At 40.8% G+C, this 20,743-nt stretch overlaps 2 protein-coding genes across 3 annotated transcripts in view; both read right to left on the bottom strand.

Moving 5' to 3' along the window:
• Nucleotides 1–3,311, bottom strand: part of LOC138602516 (signal transducer and activator of transcription 5B-like) — a 46,688-nt gene extending 43,377 nt beyond the window's left edge. The window contains exon 1 of the mRNA XM_069673987.1: nt 3,240–3,311. The gene's annotated coding sequence lies outside the window, so the exon portion shown is untranslated. The remainder of the gene's footprint in view (nt 1–3,239) is intronic.
• Nucleotides 3,312–7,065: 3,754 nt separating this feature from the next.
• stat3 (signal transducer and activator of transcription 3 (acute-phase response factor)) lies at nt 7,066–20,259 on the bottom strand. Of its 2 annotated transcripts, XM_069673988.1 has the most exons (24): nt 20,049–20,259; nt 16,697–16,844; nt 16,225–16,468; nt 15,980–16,072; nt 15,777–15,858; nt 15,578–15,678; nt 15,323–15,474; nt 14,946–15,104; nt 14,350–14,442; nt 14,172–14,231; nt 14,023–14,052; nt 13,027–13,120; nt 12,886–12,933; nt 12,654–12,737; nt 11,767–11,865; nt 11,518–11,653; nt 11,370–11,422; nt 11,182–11,276; nt 10,909–11,048; nt 10,603–10,824; nt 10,438–10,480; nt 9,497–9,556; nt 8,369–8,466; nt 7,066–8,086 (listed from the first exon to the last, which is right to left on the bottom strand). In XM_069673988.1, exons 2-24 carry the CDS (start codon nt 16,822–16,824, stop codon nt 8,046–8,048), a joined length of 2,355 nt encoding a protein of 784 aa, XP_069530089.1. In that variant the 5' UTR covers nt 16,825–16,844; nt 20,049–20,259; the 3' UTR covers nt 7,066–8,045. The 2 variants fall into 2 exon arrangements, with proteins under 2 accessions (XP_069530089.1, XP_069530090.1); XM_069673989.1 differs by lacking the exon at nt 9,497–9,556.
• Between the last annotated feature and the right edge of the window lie 484 nt (nt 20,260–20,743).

Below are 20,743 nucleotides of genomic sequence, written 5' to 3' on the forward strand. Positions count from 1 at the left end.
CTTATCATGCTTCTCAGTGACTGCAAGGTTTGACCGTCATTCTCCTTCAACTGACTCTCTGCTCTGATGAGGAAGAGGAATTTAAAGAAAGCAACACAACAAGAGAGAGACAGAGGGAGAATGAAGACGCAGAGGCCGAGAGGAACAGAAATCTTTAATATAACCCAGCAGACGGAAGTAGGTGACGGCAATTAAATTGGAGTTCTCGTTTGGCATGGGCAGTGATCATGGGACAGGAGAGCATGCTGTGGATGCCAACAATCAGCAACGCTATTCGACAGATGGATCAGAGCGCTCCTGGCCTAGACCAGGCTAAAAGCTCAGGGTCACGTGACCATTGGATTAGCGTTAGCCCAACTGAAAGGGGGAGGAGGAGAGGGTGCCTGTCACCACATGCTTCCTTATCACTTCCCTTTGAATGTGTTTCCCTTTCTTTTACCCTGAAACTCACTCAGCCCTCCCTTGTGTTTCTTACAAAATATTGCATTATAAATGTGACTTTTGGGATTTACGACACAGTTTCGTGAAGAAAGAAAGTAATCAATTGAAAGGAAACTCTTGTTGTCTCTGTCCATCCTCTCCTAATGTGTTCAGACTGACGAGAAGCCCTGCGCTAAGCACAGTCATTAGTGCATAAGTGATTCAGACACATTTGACTCATGGCTCAGTCAGATCGACACAAATGATCTAATCGGCTCACTTCCAGCTACTCATGTTGCCAATGCTGAGAACATGTCTACTGTGCTGCCCTTCCCATCTAACCCCGCTACTTACAGTACTCAAACTTTCTCATCTGCCTTTCCTGGCTGGCTGAACCTGACACTCGACTGGCAGCGTGGAGCGTAAAAAAGTGAGGAGCACAGACACGCTTAAGGGCATGCCATGCTGTGAGCACATGGCACAGTGGGCTTGCAGGATAACACATCGGATTCCCCTGTCTCCCCTGCCACCACTCCTCCTACATCTAGGTCTTTCTGTCAAGGACATAGTGTACCGGCCAATTCATGCTTGGCCTGCATGCCATGTTCCAGCTCCAACCCCAAACACACTCGTTTCACAGAAACTTGGGAAAACCCTCCCTTCCCATGCACCATGCACTGCAGTGACAGAGGGGGCACGCAGGGTAACGTAGTGCTTGCCAACAGGGTTAAATGCTAAAAGGCATTGCCCAGTATTTCCTGTACAGCTTGACTGAAATGTTGTATTGACTGAGAAAACCTGCAGAAGGCTAAAATTACTGTTGCAGCTTCAGAACCCAAAATCATGTCTTTAAACTGATTCACCAAAAACTACAATGATTAATAATTAATCTACTCATTCAAGCTCCACTCCAAGACTGAAAGTCAGCGCACTAACCATTCCCATTGCTGTGTTAGGGAAAGTTAAACACAGCAGCCAGAAGGGGGGTACTTTTCACAGAGGGAATTATTACATCATGTAATTGTCAATAACAAGGAACCACAGGGGGCAGAGTCGAGAAGAAATCTTGCGTGTTTCTCTCCTTTATCCAAGCAACTTAGTATTCAGCCAGCAACGTAATCACAAAGCATGCGAATTAGATGTTTGATATCTCTACAGGTAAGCTCATTTGCATACAAATACACATGGACACACACATAAAGCGCAGCATATTCTTGGAGATGATATTAAAGCATCAGTGGCATTTCACTTCTGTTGGTAAGCACAAACACCGGTCTGGATTCAGGATTGATTGATTCAGTCGAGCGTTACAGCTTTGACAGTCAGCTCGCACTGACCTTTATGCTCAGTCCTTCGGTGCTTTATCAGACCGCATCAACAGGTCAATGTAAAGGGAGAACGAATCCTCTGCTTTACAGTAACACACAATTAGGACAGCTAAAACTGAGTACAACAGACCTTATCAGACAGACCGAAACTGACCCCTGATAAAAACTCATTTCAAATCTACAATTTCGCTTGGCGAGGCTGTGACCTGGGCTGACATTTATGAGCCTAAATGTATCTACAGAAAGACTTCTTTTTCTAAAGCCATATCTCTATCTCTACACAAACTGACTATAGTATAATGGTTTACTGTGTGTCTGTTTGGAGCTCTTGGAGTGAGATTACAGGGACCTTATTGTTCCGTTTTTGGGAAGCTCAAATATTGCTTAAGGGGCTTTTCATGGTATTCATCAGTGAGTGACCTTATTTTACTGGTTGTTGCTTTGCATTATTTGTACACTGCTTTCCAACATTACTCTAATATCCCTGCTCATCTATAGAAACCTGTGTTTCCTTCACTCACAATAAAAACAAAAAAAGAAGAGTTTAAAAAAAGAATCTTCACTGACTAAGGCAAGCAGTAGCCTGTTTTATGTTACAGCTGGTCCACGTGGCAAACCTAATAAACATCTTGGTAGTTTAAACTATAGCAATGCATCATTTTTATGAACTTGTCTGCATGTTATGTCTTTATCTAACCACAGGAGTCAAACAACTGTCATGGGGTACAAAGTCCAAGATTTCTCTCTGAAATATGTAGTAAAAGCATTTTCGCTTCTTATTATGTATTAAAGTAGATTTGACACTTGAATGAAAGTGCAAAGTAAGGTGTCAGTACCAGAGAGACAGAAGCTTTCAGTCAGGCTTTCACCTGTCAGACGTTTAAAGCGTTAGACCGTTATTAGACTCCTGAGCTCTGTGTAACATCTTTTACAGATAAAGACTGTAAAAACATGTGTGCATGTGTAACTTAATGTGTGTGCTGCTGCAGGCTATCTTTATGGTCCTATTTCACCTCGGCTTAGAATTAAACCTCGTAACCCATTCATTACAGTTATGCAAGGCTTGGAGGGAGACTTTCCTCTATTGAAAACTTCTTTAAGTTACAAGTATAACAGTGTGGAGCTACAACAGCAGCGGGTCACATGCGACAAAATGAGAGTAAACTCCCTGACAGCACACACACGCTGTCAGTCCGTTAAGATTATAGTAGAAATATTACAGCGCATTGCCTGTTGATTCGGCAGCGGTGAGAGAAGGAATAAAGTAACAGAAACAAAGTCCAACAGAAATGTTGTTAAATGTATGCGAACGGGTTCGGACGTTCGGACGTGCAGCGTCTCCAGGCGGAGGAGCGACGCCGCACTCGCAGTTTGTTTACAAAGCGCTGTCAGAATACTCTTTCGCAACGGGGACAGTCAGCGGGACGAGAAGAGGACGTTCACCTCTTCAGAAAATGACACATTCAGAAAACAGTAAACTGTCACACTTACCTCCGTGGAGCGACTGGAGCTGCTGTCCTATCTCATAAAATTCGGCCAGAGGCTGCAGCGACGTGGGCAACCTATAGCAGGGACCTCTCAGTTAGTCAGTCGTCTAGTTTCCAACAGTTCGCTTCACAGTTCACTGAGATCTCTCTCTCTCTCTCGCTCGCTCGCTCTTCTCTCTGACAACCCGCCCACTTCCGGCGGTTCTTTAATGTCTGTCAGGGTTAACAGTTACTGTTGATTTCTGTCCTGCTGATTATTGATTTTGACTTATGCCGGATTCAGGCTGAAGGAGGCGTTAATAACAAAATACATTATAATTAATTGTATGGTCTTTATCCAGTGTACAAGTAGGCTGAGTCGACGAAATGCAATTTGCAACTAACAAGACGAAAAGTGCAGAGTACAGCCAATATAAGAATAAAATAATCTGAAATTAAAGTATAATAATATGAAAAAGGAGATGGTAAAGGCTACAGGGAAATTCTAACATATAAAGACTTTAGCAGACCAAAAGCATTAATTGCAAAAAGTATATATAAAATATAATATAGACACAGATTTATGGCAGTTTGTCGTGTCCGCTGAAACGTTTTCTTTGATTATAGGCCTGTATTTTGTATAATTCATCTTATTTATATTTATTTACTTCATATCATTGCATATTGTCAGCTATCCCAAATGTCAACATCACAATGTTTTTTTAATTTAAGTTTATTTTTCGCTGTATTATACGATTACCAAACATTCACAGATTTACTAATACAAAAGTAAAATTAAGTGAAAACAGTAAGGATAAGGATAATATGAAACATGCATTAGTTAATTGATAAACCTGAAATGAAAAGGAGAGTGTTCTTTATCACTCCCTCATTGCTGCTGCTCGTTAAGCTCACACTCACTTTTCTCTGTCTCTCTGTGATCAAAGCTGTTCTCTGCTGCGGATAGTTACAAACAGACCGGTTGATTAGATTAAGTCTAATCTACTGTACAGTAATCTCCATCTGAGCATCGCTCCCAAATGTGCCGCCCTCAACCTGCAGAATAGCGACGCCTGCTGGTACAAACGTGGAAGTCTTGTTTATCCAATGTTCCCTGAGGACGGGAGACAAGGTACAACAAAGGCTATAAGTAATACGGATTGCATCCTTGTAAGACCGACCTTGCCTGTCAAGGCCAATGAGACTAGACTCGTGTCAGAGGAAGCCCTTCCTTCCTGGAGGGCAGTAAAAGACCCTGCATATGTCTCCTTAGTCTTAACCGCACTTCACCAAGGTAGAGGGCAGTGAGAGCGGCTGACCTGTTTTGTACCTCATTTCCCTCTCTCAGGGAACTTGGGTAATATTCATTACTACCAGTTCTCTTCCTGTAGGTACACTACAACACTGGCCCCAGCGACACAGCAGAAACCATGATGTCATTTACAACACTTTGCTGCTGAAAGAGAAGACTGATAAATCTCGACTAATTGTCCTCCAATGCTCTGCCTTAGTGGTCCGAGCTCTCAAGTTCCAACTCTGGCGAAGACTCAGTGGTCTCACACAAGTGAGCTTCCCAGCTCCTTGGACAGGAATGCCACACATCTCTTCAGGACTAACTTCCAGAGCTGTTGACAGTGTTTAACCCTAACCCCCAAATAAAGCCAAACAAGAGCAAAGCAGAAACACTACTTCATAGTGAAGCCCTGGTATAAAAACCAGTTCATCTCCTGTCAGCTGGTTCCATTGCTAGTAAGGGTTCAGCTGTTGTCAGATTAGGAGACATGAGAAATTGGGGAGCAGAGATTGTGCAGGGTCTCTTGAGGCCTTAGAGAAAGGTGGACTTTCCCCAGACACAGTTTCATTGCTTTTTTGGGAAAGTTTCTTCAGATTGGTTTGTGAGAATACAATGCCCATTCTGACGTGTTGTAAGGAGTGTACTGACTGAAAGGGAACTGTGTTGAATTCAACATCTGGTTTTAAGTATTAAAAAAAAAATCCCACAGAAAAAGAATCGTACAGAAGGAAACATACTGTGTGTGTGTGTGTGTATGAATACATCTGAGCTTGTGTGCTGCTACAGATGGTGGGTAAATCCGAGAGAACGAGAGAAAGAGAGAGACATGAGGTGGCAGGGACCAAAGATAAATCTGCCAAAATTAATTGAGGACAATGTGCACCTGAGGCACATGTAGCGAACAAGAGAGCCACATATTGCTGCCTGAGACAAAACAACACAGAAAAGGAGACAGTAACCATGTGAACACTTGTTGATCGTTGAAGTAAAGATGTCAATTCGATTCTATTTCTTTGATACCTATTGATATCACAGAGCTACAGAGGAATCCATACTTGGTGCTATGTCCAGTTGTATTTAATAGTATTTTAAGATTTAAACTCCACTACATAACAACTACATAATAACAACAAAATGTACGTAATAATCAAAAGTTTGATTTAATTGTTCTTTGTGATTTTGTCTCCCTGTCTTGAGAAACTAAAAGGTAAAAACACAGTTTGTTTTGAATGTTGCAGCTGACTGTGACTGATCGGATGTCCCCCTGAGATGCTGGAATAATGACTTCATTTTCCCACATTCATGTCAAAAAGTTATTTATAATAGGATTCTCTCTCTCAGCACACACACATACACACACAAACACAAACAACCAGCTAGTCCTCACACTGTACCCAGTTGGAGCTCTATTGATTCTTCAGATTGATTGGCTGCAGACCAGAGGTGATGGGTGACAGTTGCCTCCTCAGACAGCTGACTCAGCAGCTGCTGACGGTAATAGCTGTAGATCTCCACGCCCCCTCATCTCCTCTAACCACTCTGTGTTCATTTCCTATCACCGAGACAAACAAGACACACGAGCAGCGTAGAACAAGGCACAGGCCAAGTGATGCAGAAACTGCTCGCTGAGTGGGTGTTTGTTTAGCTGCTTTATCTCAGCTGGCACATGTTCTCTGTAGGACTCATGGGAATCCCGGCAGTCACACTCGTGCTCATAACATCAGTGCTTAGTTATAGTCACAGATGTAGCAGCACATAAAATATGGGGTTTCCGAGCAGGGAAGTCCAGTGAGCCTTTTAGGAGAGATCTGTCAAACGAGGCAGAAAGTGACACAGCTCGTTGGACTCAAATTGAAAGTAGGAAGTGAAATGATAGTTCCGTCTCTTATGTATGTGATTAAACATTCAGATCCCAGCAAAACATAAAAAAAACACCACAGTTTCCGAGCAGGGAAGTCCAGTGAGCCTTTTAGGAGAGATCGGTCAAACGAGGCAGAAAGTGACACAGCTCGTTGGACTCAAATTGAAAGTAGGAAGTGAAATGATAGGCCGTCTCTTATGTATGTGATTAAACATTCAGATCCCAGCAAAACATAAAAAAAACACCACAGGCTTTTGGGAGCTTCATTTGTGAGGGACTCAACCTGCTAACATTTCATCATACACAATTAATCCCTGCCATTCCCTGGAATGTTACACATTATCAGCCTTTGCTTAACTTCAATAAAAACAGTTTAAGGCCCATTTAGGTAGATGGGAAGACTCCAATTAGGTCTGTTTGTTTATATGTGAGAGCAAAAACATCTGCTTCGTCACCTCTCTCCCAGTTTAGCAGCATCACAGTATCCAGACCAAGGATCAGAGACAGAAATGTCCTCATCTAGCATCATCTGATCTTCTATCTATTCCTTATTCATCATTTCAGCTGGCTGTTAAACAATGTGTATGTTATGTCTTGACATTAGAGTTTACTTGGTAATATGATGTTTGATGATTGTATGTATGATTTCCTTACAAATTATTAAAAACATCAATGGATGGATTACTAAAGTACCGTTAGTGCAAACTTTTCTTTTATTTATTTCCATCAAATAATGAGTAGTTACAGCATATTTTACAGGAAACCACTTGACATTTATGGCAGGGCAGACAAACGCATGGCTTGCATTAAATTGCTCAAATGAAGATTTAAATTATTTATCAAACTTATCAAGTCATGATTGAAAAATAATCATTACTGTTAATTTCAAAAGCATTTGCAATTCAAGTGATCACAAATAACAGTTATTTAAGTGGAAGTGAAAAAACATTGTTTTAGTGCACAACGTTAATAGGTTAGGTCATATTACTCACAACACTAGAAGGGGGTAAAAGAAGATTACAGGAAATAACCTCAGATGTGTTTAAAATCCCACCTCTTCTTCCCTCTATACAGTTTCTTCTTAACACTTTAAATGTTTCTGAGAAATATTTCATTTACAGAAAAACTCAGAATGACAGACAACATTTTCTAGGTACAGTGGAACACCTGTGCCATTATAATTTGGAATTTAATTAAAAATGCAATGAAACATATTCAAATTAATTAAGAAAATTAAATGCACAGAACCATTCAAAGCAGAATTCCTAAGCGACATAGCTTATACAAGAAACACTCTCCTTACATTTTTTAACACAACTTCAGAATCATTGTGAAAGTCAATAACGCAAAAATACAATGCTCTCAGAAAATACAATTCAAAATAGTAGGATATCTATGGTGATTGGAAAGCACTCGATGGGAGCGGTATGCTGCTTAAAATAGAAGAGGTCAGTATCAGTCAACTGTGTCACACAAGAAGATAAAGGTGGACAGTCAATAATTGCTATTTAAAAAGAAGATCTTTCAAAATCATCCAATTTCCTATGGTGTGAAAGTGAGTCATTTTTACACAAGAAACAAACTGTACAGGCGTGTGCACAGAGGGAGGAAGAAATCATCAAATCCTCGTACACAACATAACATCAAACTAAAACAAAGAAACTGGACACATCTCTTCACATCGGTGATGTTACATCCATCTCCAAAGTGAGTGAATCTGCAGATTAAATACAAAAACAAGATATTAATATAATATATTAATTAAGTACAGTGTATTTGTGTGTTCTTCTACTTGTATCCTTAAGAGGAGTCACTTAAAGAAATGGTTTTGGAACATAAAGCCTAATTAAAAGAGGCAAGGTGGGAATTAGGTTTCAGTTAAAATTGGGGTTAGGGGAATATGGGGTAAGGGGGTACCGAATCATAAAATCAACGCTTCAACACCTGTTCTACAAAAGTACAAATACATATGTGTGTACGCCATGTGTGTATGACTCACCCAAATGCCCTGGATTAGCTTCAGTTTCATTATGCATCAGGGAGTCGAGGGTGCGAGGTGACATAGGGAACAGGTCGCTGGTGTTTCCAGAGTTTGTGCTGTGAAAAAAACAAACAAAAAAGAGGACACTTTTTATACTACAAACTGAGGTTAAAACACATTTACACATGGACCCCTGCTCTTCTGTTCATGTGAGTCAGAATACTTTTAGTATGACTAAAGTGAAGGCATATTTGTCATCCCATTTAACCATACGTGATAAGCTAACAGTGTTTGTTTTCATCACAGTGACAGCAGAGCTACCAGAAGTGAAAGTGCTCTGCTGCTTTGTTAAACCCACATAACAATGGTTTGTTAGTGAAAAGGTCACACCATCAGCCTATAATAACAGATAATACGAGCATTCCTGTCAGTATGCAGTGTGCACGCAAGTCATGCAAAAAAGATAGGATGAAAATTTGGCTGGATAAATATCTATAAAGAAATCAAACTAGGGAAGACAGGACAAATGAGCATGTTATGAACCATTTCCTACTTCTCGTTAAGGTAATGCTGTGCCCACTATCACACGTCTTTTATATATAACACTGGTTTGATGTTATTGACAGCTTCTCTACAGTCAACGTTACAACAGTAGTTTGTTTGCAGTTTATTAAGTGAATAAAACAGGCTCTTACATAAGAAAGTAAAACTGTTTTTTACTTTCACTTTTTATCGTCTGTTAGAATTAACATGCCTTCTCCCTGTTTTTCTTATGAAATTAAAACTGTTCTATATACACTATTCCTAACCCTAAAATCCATCAACAATGATGCTATTATCTAAAATCTAATTTCTTCAAACAATGATAGCAAAAATATTTTGGATTATTGAATCAAGACAAATTGTTCTGGTTGAGGAATTATGTCTGAGTGTGACCCCGACCAAATGAAGAATGGATACATGGCAGAGAGATGCCTGAGTATTAGGACCAGGTTAAGTGGCTGTGAGTTGGAAACAATAACAGGAATTATGTAGGAACGGGGAATGCACCAATTCCCCTGAAACCCACCCATGAAAAACATACAAACAAATTGACAAGGTTCACACACAACGCTACATGCCGCCCCCCCTGCCCCGAGGGCCTACCCTGGGAATCCGTTCCCAAGCAGCTCACTGTCTGGCAAGTCCATGAACACGGAGGGACACCTATGGAGACAGGTCAGGATCTCACTGAGCAAACCTCTCAACGCCATCCAACCAACGACCAACCAAAGCAAACATGGCTGACTGTCCTGTGCATACACTCCTCTGATCTCATTAGACCTGCAGCTGACCCTCTGCTCCCTTCTGAGTTAATCTCAAATATCCCATACAAACAGAGTTTATGCTCCTCAGGTGATGTTCCGTATCGCTTTATGTATATATTGCATTATTTGCAACATTTCAATATTAATGATAGAAATATTAGCTGTAAAACACTTGATTGATTGCTATGTTAACAAGTATGCATAAAATGTTCAGAGATGAGGTTTTTCTGCCCTCTTCACACATATTCAAACATGTCTGAATACAAGCGCAATTACAACCAAACACACTTTTCAGAGTCTGAATGTTTAAGCCAAAAATACAGCAACAACAACAGTATCCTCTTGACTGGGCAAGTTTGCTTGCTTGAAGCTGCGAATAGACTAAGGTCTTAACTATTTTTAGTTCGACTGCCGGCCTGATCTTCAGATATTCAAGTGCTGCACATGGTTATCTGCATGTTGAGCATTGGAATGAACTACGATCAGAAACGCTTGAAACCTGTCTAAACTAAATCTTTACATATTCTGGACATATCTGGGAAATGACTGGGTGATGGTTCTTTCAGTAAGTGGGAGCAAACATTTTTGTTCCCCTTTCTTTGAAACATTGCAACATCTAGAAAAAGGAAGTGCAGATCTTAAGGAGGAACATCCAGAGAACGTCTTGTCATTATGTAGAGAAGCAACAGCAGCAAGTGTTAATTGCTAACAAAGGTTGGAGTAAGATCCTCCCTTAACTATCTATGACTTCAATATGAGGAAGGAGAAACTAATACTTACGGGGTAACACAGATGAATTTTGTCTTCAAGTATGGCTGAATAGCTGTCGGGGGAAAAGAAAATGTTAGCACTCATCTTAAACAATTCCAACAAAAATAAAGTAACATGCACTTAGCGATATTTGTTGTATCTCTTTACTGGCTACAGAAAAAGGCAAAGGCTTACTGCTCGTGGAGTCTCCTCCCATCTCAGGTTCAGGAGCTGCTTCAGGTCTGCAGTACTTCCCAAAAGCTTCCTCTTTGGGGATTTCAGGGTAGAGGTACACAAGAGGAGAGACCAGGATGTTCGTGGCATCCATAATCTTGTAGCCCATGATGATGTCGGCGAAAGACATGCTGTTGAGCTGCTGCTTGGTGTAGGGCTCCACTGACTGGATCTGTGTCTTTCCTAAAACCGTTAACAAACATTCAGTGTTACAACGTAAAATAAGTTCGAATTTTAACATATTATAAGAAAGTCAAAAATACTCACCACTGATGTCTTTCTCCACCCATGTAAATGTGATGCCACCCTCTTTGCTACTTTCGCTGAAGCGCAGAAGAAAAGTGCCAGGAGGTTTTGGACTCAGAATGGCCCTTTCCCTCTCCTTGCTGATGAAGCCCATTATATACCTGCAGACAGCAACAAGGGGAAACAGTCTATTTTAAAAGTGTTGACTAGTACGTGACAAAACACTTTCTGTATCATGAAAGTCTCCATGCGCCTGCTCAGGGACCTGACTGTAAACACAGGATGACCTCTCACCCTTCATTCCACAGTGCCAGGATATACTTCTTCACCAGGTCAATGATGTTGTCCAGCCACACCCAGAAAGAGAAGCCTTTGCCAGCCATGTTTTCCTGGGAACAGGAAGAAGAAAAATAACTCACACTGAACAATAGCAAGACAGCAGATAGAATTATTTGACCATGTGTGGCTGGTAGGTGAAGTACCTTACAGAACTTGGCCCAAGTGATCTGGCAGCCAGAGTAGTTGACACATGGCCCTGGGTGCGCAATAAGAGAATAACAACACGCATTAATACACAACACATTGAAAAGTAAAATTTTTTGGAGGCATTTTTTAAGCACGAGACCTCACCTAATAATTTCTCAGCCAGGGTGGTGAGCTGTTCAATGGTCAGGCCTCTCTTGGTGGTGGAAGAGAATTGCCAACTTAGAACCTCAGCCACCTGGTCCCACGTCCCAACAGGAGGCTTGGTGAAGAAGTTCACATTCTGCACAGAGACACCAACATAGTTTAAAAAATAGTCTCCCACTACATGTATAGTGTGTACACAATCTCCACCTGCAGAGTTCAGCTCCTTTCCACCAGGGGCTGCTGTTTTACCTTTGGGTGGTTAGTGAGCATGTTGTACCAGAGGATGGAAGCCCAGGCGTTTGGCATCTGGCAGATGTTCGAAATGACTACCACAGGCAGGGAATGTGTCTGCACAGATAGAGGGAGAAAAATATTTAGTATGTATATTGACTTCAGATGGTCCTTCAATAGCACTGCTCTTCGATCTAGAAGGCATAATGCTATTTTAAGCATGAGCTATTATAGTGTAAAAGGTTGAGGTTGGATGTCACTCAGAAAGGCGTTGTATGATAATTCTAAATCTCTAATTCTAAATAGTAACAGCATTACTTTTTATGACTAATAATGTAAGCTGACTTCTAAAGGAGCCCAACTTTACAACAAATAAATACCATCTATCAAAGGAAAGCCTTTGTTTCCTGGGGATATGAACATTATCCCCAGAGATGCTGTGAATGGGGCTCTGAGATAGCTTGTTGAGTTTCGAGTCTGCGTCACACACCTGTAGGTGTTTGAGGTTAGAGGAAATGCATTTCTTGGTGTGCTTGGTGTCTGCAAATATAAGGAATCTTTTTTTTCAACCACAAAGCATTAGGGAAATTTGTAAAAATCTAACTCTGAACTTCAGCAGAAAATTTAACAACCAGTTACTCTACCATCAGCGGGTCGGGTCAGTAAGTGGGTAGCGGGGGAGGTATATGTTTAAGTGACAGCTCATTAGAACCCGCAAAGGAAACAGTCTAAGGAGGCGGAAGACTTTGCTGATGACTCATTCGTCTGGTTACTTACATGGTACAGTGTGTCAAGGAGCAACATGGTTTTATTCTTACAGTTTGTTACGCTCTACTGTTACAGTTAAGATAAAGTGAGAATACAGAAAAGTCTCCCAACTCATGATGCAGAAACCTGATACTGACCTCCAGATCGATCTTTAAGCCTTGGTGATAGACTTCTGTCTCAAAAGTGATAAGATGTAGCTCCTCTGTGACAATCAGAGAGGCCTAAAGAAAGCAGATCATAACAAAATGTTAAACTGCATGGGATGTTCATGTGTCTCGAAAACTGTTACAAACACACATACAAGACATCTTTACAAACATGTGAGCTTTTAATCACAATTCCCCACCAAGTGTCAGAGATAATACGTACATCACTATTGGTCCGGCCACCGTTACCACATCTCTGTTCTCTCAAGGTCTGTAAAAAACGTGAAGTAAAGGGAGTTAAAGCTCCATAAGAGGTAGTACTTCATCACTGTTTACCAGTTATACTGTTCTCTTATCAACTCACCAAGTGTTTAAACTCTGCTGAAAGGCTGCCATTGTTGGATTCCTCCATGTTCATTACTTTTGTGTTGGTGCCGAGGATGTTAAACTTTCTTGACCTATGAAAATCAAGGAACAGCAGAAGGTGAGACCCTTTTTCAGAATACTATAATAGTATCTAAAGTTGACAGTTTCTCACTCTCCATTGACGACACCCGTTTCCCCCTCCCCTCAGGTTAAGAGTCTGGGTGTCATCCTCGACAGTACTCTATCTTTCCAATCACACATCAATAACGTCACCCGGTCCGCTTACTTTCACTTATGTAATATCAACCGTCTCCGCCCCTCCCTCACTCCCCACACCTCCGCTATTCTTGTCCACAGCCTCGTCACCTCCCGCCTTGACTACTGCAACTCCCTTCTCTTCGGCCTCCCCCAGAAAGCCCTCCATAAACTTCAGCTTGTCCAGAACTCTGCCGCCCGGATCATCACCAGAACACCTTCTTCCCACCACATCACCCCCATCCTACAGCAACTCCACTGGCTCCCAATCAACCAACGGATCACCTACAAAATCCTTCTGTATACTTTCAAATCTATTCACAACCTCGCCCCTCCTTACCTCTCCGACCTCCTGCACATTGCCACTCCATCCCGCACCCTCCGGTCTTCCTCCTCCATCCACCTCACCGTACCCCCTGCCCGCCTCAGCACCATGGGGGCCAGAGCTTTCAGCCGCTCTGCTCCCACCCGACCTCTGAAACTGCACCACCCTCCCGATCCTTAAATCAAATCTCAAAACCCATCTGTTCCGCCTCACCTACTCTCCCCAACTCTAAGCACTGTCCCTCACCCACTCCTAATGTATTTTATCTGGTTTGTTTTACCCTTGTTGGTGTTTTTACTCTTGTTTGTGTTTTTTTGTACAGCGACCTTGAGTGTCCTGAAAGGCGCTTATAAATAAAATGTATTATTATAACGTAAATGTTCATGCTTTAACAAAGCATATTTAAAGTCTTACCCTCGGATTGCAGCCACATCCCCGGATTCTCTGAAAAACAAACAGTTCACATCAGTACAGCAGTGATTTCTGCTAAGTACTTGAACCAATCCTACTGATTAAGACATGATATATATGCTACAACCACCAAACACACTAAAAAAACTCACTTGTCAATGCAAACTTTAATTTTCAGCTGGTAATTGAGTTCAGGAAATTTCACCAGTAACCTGGAAAACATAGGAGAAAACATATGATGCAGCTGTTACATCATATTGCCAGTGAAGTGTATGAAAACATGCATGCATGTTGTTTTTGTAATCTTCACTTTTGCAAGTGACATCTTACCTGACTTTATTTGTGAACTGTACCCCTGTTTTTATTACCAGAGGTCTGTCTGGATGCATGGGCATACACGGCTGTCTCTCAACCACAAAAGCACTGGAAGACAAGAGTGGAACATGTTTCAGGGAAAAAACTTCAGCACACATATTAATAACACAACTGAAGAGAAACTGAGTTACTGATGATAAATGGACCCCAGGTCTCCTTCAGAGAGTGTAAATCGCTGTAACGTCATCACATTTGCTACATTAGGACAGCTATATGCAAATGAAAGCTATATAATATCAATAAGTTAACTCTGAGCTCAGAACCTCTCCACCAAAGATTGTTTGGTTTCTAAAATATGTATTGCATCCCTAATAACTTAACTGAACAACCTAAAAAGGACTACAAACATATATCACACTAGACATTGAGAATAAGTAAAGTCAGTGCTTAGTCTGCACTGATACATTTTGACAGATTGAAGTACACAAAAAAAGATTCAGCAGTCTGTTCCGCCCAGACTGTGCATCAACAATTAACCATGCTCCATGCCGATCATGATAAAACATGAATGTCAGTGCAGATGTACACTGAAAACTCAGCACGTGCAGTACCTCTTCATCAGGTTTCTGAACAAGTCTACGATCTTCTCCTCCAGAGCGGGCCGGTGCTGGATGATGGGGTCTCCTTTGTAGGACACCTTCTGTTGAAGCTCCTCCAGCTTCTTGATCTGCTGGCGGATCTGCAGCTGGGACTCAGCCAAGGATGTGATCCTGGTTTAAAATAATTATAGCCAGTTCAGCTCATACGTCTTAATGAAACACATCTCTATTGGTAATAGAACACATTAGAGTAGAAACGACATTGAAATTGCCCTATGTTAATTTTTTACATAAAACATTGTAAATCAGTGAATTAATAATAGATTATTGATCATAAAGTTACTGATGCTTGACTTAGGAAAATGCTCAACATGTGCATCCCTGGTTACCATGTTTCGAGGCGGTCCAGGCAGATGTTAGGTGGACCTCCAATACAGGCAATTTGCTGCCTCCTCTTCCAGTCTGCAAGTTCCTCATCGGTGAGGTTCTTCTGTACATAATCCATGGCGGTCAGCAAGCCTCCCATCTCGGTCACAATTTGCTAAAAGATAACAAGCACAGCATATAATAAACACAATAATTGTTCATATATCTGTGGTCTAAACATTCTGTGATTGTTAAGGTGGTAACTCATCGACACCCACCCTCCTGAGCTGGTCCAGGGCGCTCAGCATCTGTTCCAGCTGAGCCATCTTCTGCCTGGTAGCAGCTGCTTGGCTATTTCCATTCAGGTCCTGGGACAACTCTGTACAGTGGGTGGACATGTCATAGGTCAAAGGTTTATCTAAGAGTCCAATTATTTTCTTCACTTCTCAAGGTAAGAATATATGTACTACAATATACCTCCTTGGCTTTTCAATGTCTTGTAATTGAAGTCAAAATCATCCTGCAAGTTCTCAAGCATTTTCATCTTCTGTTCCATATCCTGAAAAAACCCCAAACATGATTTGTCAGAATTATAAAGTCTTCAGGATTCTTTATACCCACACATTTAAATCATTAAAATGAAATTGTAAATAATTATCACTGAGTCTCTGAAGGCTCACCTGGACACGCTTCCTGATGTCTTGAAGGTTGTGCTCCAGGATCTGCTGCTTCTCTGTCACGACTGTCCCGGTGGGATGAGCTGCCTGGCCATCCTGCAGGAGAATGTAGAATTATTACACTGATCTATCAATGACTTGATTTCTGTTTGAAACGTGTGTGATTTGGTTTTTAAGATATACGTTATCACTGCTGTATCACTTGAAATTCATTAGTTGAAGCTCTTTGAGATGTAGCTCTTCTCTACCTGTGCAGCAGAGGTGGCAGTCTGCAGCAGTCTTTGCTCCTCCCACAGGCAACGGGCAACAATGCGGGCAATATCCATCGGCTTTTCCAAGTACTTGCTCTGCAGATGCTGTTTGATCCTGCGAAGGTTATGCTGGTAGAGTACATTGTTCTCCTGCAGAAAACGGCTGTACTGCTGGTCGATTTCTCCCAAGAGGTTGTGAAACACCAGTGTGGCGTGGGACTCCTTATTGGCAGCATAAGCCCTAGTAGAGATTAGGACAAGATAATCACAATATTTTAGCAAACGGAATAATTAAGAGGAAGGAAGAGGGTTACAATGAATAGCTGTCTGCTTGGCAAGCTATCAGCAAGTCATGGTGAGTGGCCAGATGTTGGTCTTGAGGAAGTAAGAGGATGAAAGTGCATGTTGGCAAACAGGAGAATCAAATTGTGCTTTTATATAACAGACCAGGAATTCAGTTACTTCTTACCAGTCCTGATTCTCGATCCAGGGGGCGAGGAACTGCCGCAGCTCCATTGGGAAGCTGTCACTGTACAAGTGGTAGAGCTGCTCCAGATACCTGGTCTCCAGCTGCTGTAACTGGTTCCACTGGGCCATCCTGACTCCCACCTTTTAACCTACACAGAAAGATGAGGGTAACAAGATGAATTAAGTGGTATAACCTAGAGAAAAATTATAGAAGGGCATATATTTCCGATAAGTAAAGGAAAAGAGAGTCAGTTTCCTAACATAATATCTCTTAAAGTTGCTGGACAGAAGTTGCTTTTTGACCTTTTTCTCTGAAAATGAAAATAGTCCCTAAGGAGCCCTCATCTTGAACACACTCACTTCCTGTTCAGTGAAACGCCACGCCTACACCAAGAAATATAGTGCAACATGAACAGCTGTACACTCCTTTAGAACATAAGAGTGAATGATCTTTGGCCGAGATCTTGTTCCAACTGTCGCTAGAGACAATAAAACCACACTTCCTTTTTTCATTTGAAAAGCCACTGTTGCTTTAGATTTGAAACCAGAGAAACACATTCTTCTTCATAAAACGAAACTGGCTTTTTAACATCCTTCTTATTCATAATCTGAGGAGGAAAACACAACTTGAATAATATTCTCTCATTATCCACATGGCAGGAGTTCCTAGCCTTCTCATCTCACCAACAGCAGGCTACAATCTTCCCCTGAGGGCTGTAGACTGTGCACTAACAATAACCAGACAATCAGTAAAGCCAACAGAAAGTCGTCTCCTCCATCCATATTAAATGACCCGCCTCTTGAAGCCTCTTACATAACCTTCGGATACTGGTGCATTAAAATCAAGAGTCTGAGCAGTCTGTGGGTAGCTTTACAGGGAAATTGCACAATAATGTGTTTTGCAGTGCACTCGTCAGTTTTGTCTAGGTCTAATTCTTGGTACCTGATATGTCAGATATGTACCTGACAAAACTAGACTGTCGTCTGCAGTCCAGGAGCTAAGATATTGCCCTTGATCACATAGACCTGATAGTGCTGTTAACATTTATAAAAGTCTTAGATCCAGTACCAAAACTTGCAATGCAACACCACTACTAACCACCTCAATGTTAACTTTTATGTCACACAGTGTGAACAAAGCTGTCCACACTGTTAATTTCTTTACAAAATATTATCTATTGCAAGGTTATAATGAAGGCCAACCTATGATCACAACAGGTGACATTTTAACAAATTATAGAATAGTAAACATAGTAAACATAATCATATTGGCCTCAGTCCACTTAGGTCTGAGGCCACTGTCACACCTTAATGAAATTAAACCATTATCAAAGTTGTTATGCACCAGTGTTAAACAACTCAAAATGAGCACTGTGCCAGTATATTATTATATATCATATCTGTTGTAATGTGATTTATAAAATTAGATAGATATACCTAATTAACTGGTATCTATGTGTACGTCTAATGAATAATGAACAAAAAATATGTGTCTGTAAATTTTTACTCAAGTCATGTCAGAGTCGCAAGAAAGCAATACGATTGGAGGAGGGATTTTTTTTTTTGTGTAAGTGTGTAAGATGATGTGAGTGTAAATTCTCATGACCAATATTGCTCTTTCACTGAAACAGTTGCATGGTGTGAGTTTCTGGGTATGTGAAAACCCTGAGAGGATCACATCAAAGACTAGCCGAGTCATCTTCACTGATGTGATGAGTGATACTTTTCATAGATTTCACCATCTGATACAGCATCCCTTACCTTTAGCCTAATTGTTGTGAATTAGAGTTGAAACTACAAACAGTGTTTTATATTGGTATTATATTTTACATTACTCTGATACTAGGATGTCAGATGGACCAAGGAAAGAGAGGACTACAAGATTATACATTTCAATAACAAACCACTTGTTCAATCTTATTTTAATCACTATTTCCAATCACTTCATCATGTCTGTCCATTTATAAATCATATATAATCTCAGCACCTACATCAATTGGCTGGACTTATCAGACATAAAGAGTTTCTTAGTGAGATTTCTGCAGGAAATACAATTTTATCACTGATTAGCAATGATAACAATTTGAAACAATGTTTGGTACTTAGTAAATGTCACACAGTCATTATGGGATTATTTGTCAGGAAAGCTCTTACATTCAACACACATCCACCAAGGCTGAACATACAGTATAGGCTGTTATTCAAAATACTTAACAGTTTTGTCTGGTTTATGCACATTTTAATGGTGGCTTTGAGGACAATTTGAAAGATGTTTAATTTTCCCAAATACTAATCCAAATGCAAAAACAAGGATTTTGCATAAACACCTAATCTGTAACATCTTTGTTGTAATCTGGGTATGTAAAGTCATTCTTGTGGTGTTGCAACTAGGCTAGACGTTGCCAGATATGTAGCAGGCCAGCTAGGTGTTTGACCAGTTAACCATGATTCAGATCCAACTTTAAAGCACTATGTGTTTCCCTTATTCATGATAATCCAGGAAGTACTTTCTTTAACAAACAAAGACATCTGAAACCATGCCAACTTTCCATTAAATGATTTCTGTAACGACAGGTGAGAACAAACGTAGTATTATTCTCATTAATTACAGGCACTATTCATGTACTTTATAAAGGTCAAACGTTGAATCTTAAAGCATTAATCAGTGTAGTTGCATTATACACTGAATGGCAATGACCAAACAGCTGAACTGGGGGCACTAAAATGGTCATTTAAAAATTAAATTCTGCCATATATTAAAATGATAAAATGATGTAAGGGTATGGACAGAATATATCTCCAAATTCTTATTCGAGTAATGGACGTATGCTATAGTGCAAGGTTACAGAATGGTTGGACTGCAGATAGGTTGGAGATGGGCGTGACAATTAAAGTCAAGCACACAATAATGGCCTGAAATTCACAGGGTCCAAATATGCAACCCGGTCAAGTTTGAACTATTGTGCAGTTCTGTTTAAGAAAATCTGAAGCATGTATTATCATTAATATAGCAAGCAATCCAGATCACATAAGCAAAACATTAAACACAATTTCCCGATACCCAGAATGCATGTTTGTAATATTATCAGCGCCATCACGAGCCGGCAGAACTGAACAGTTACATATCAAAGTAACACTTTCGTAACTTATGTAACACAGCATGTTTTTTCAAAGCTTTATTAACTTCTAAACTAGTTATAATGTTGCAATTGTACAGTAGTTCAATAGCGTTACGGATTATAGCGCTGTAAATGCATTACGGTGGCCTGTTGTACCATGATCCTGAAACAAATATGGCCCCAGGTCTAGCAAAAGTAATTAATAAAAGAGCAGAAGTCGTCATAATCGCTTACCTAGCTCGTTGTCACACCTTTGGAAAGTTTCTCCGTGAAAAAAGTGTAAATCCTTTAAAGACAAAAACACGGAGCCAGTAACGACGTTTTTTATTCGAGCACACAAAAGCGAGGGAGAATAAACAATCACGCGTCCTGACTCTGTTTCCTTTCTTGGCCGGACTGGAAACACTTCTTCGATGCGCGAACAATTTTTTTTCACCGTGCCACTCTCCTGCTACATTGCAGAATTTCCAGCCACACAAACCTTACAAACTAAATTATTGACACCTCTAATAGCCAATACTAGACAATAGCTCCACTGTAGCCAATCATAATGTAGTTATAATACGGAGAGGCGGGACTTTACTGTGCAGTTGGTTGAGAACGTCGTGTTTACTGCTGTCGCAACTGCGCTGTTCCCCGGATAACACCCTCCCTCGGTGTGGACCTCAGGGTAGGCCCGTACGCTTAATTGCTGCGGAGGGAGGGAGGGCAATTCGACGAAACAGCCAGGCTGGAAGTCATCTGAGTTACTGGCAGTGCCGACGTCATCAAGAGTGCAATAACACCAGCGCTGTTCATCATTGACCTCTCTTTTAATCATAATACAGTGCCTGATTTGCCACGCCTCTTCTCACAATTGGCGGAAAAACTGGTACACAGATCAGGTTTATTTACACAAAGGTCTCATAAATTTACGAAAATAAAAATAA

The sequence above is a fragment of the Semicossyphus pulcher genome, unplaced genomic scaffold (assembly GCF_022749685.1).
Source record: "Semicossyphus pulcher isolate SPU_LCO1_2020_fin unplaced genomic scaffold, fSemPul1.0.p SCAF_23, whole genome shotgun sequence".
NCBI lineage: Eukaryota > Metazoa > Chordata > Actinopteri > Labriformes > Labridae > Semicossyphus > Semicossyphus pulcher.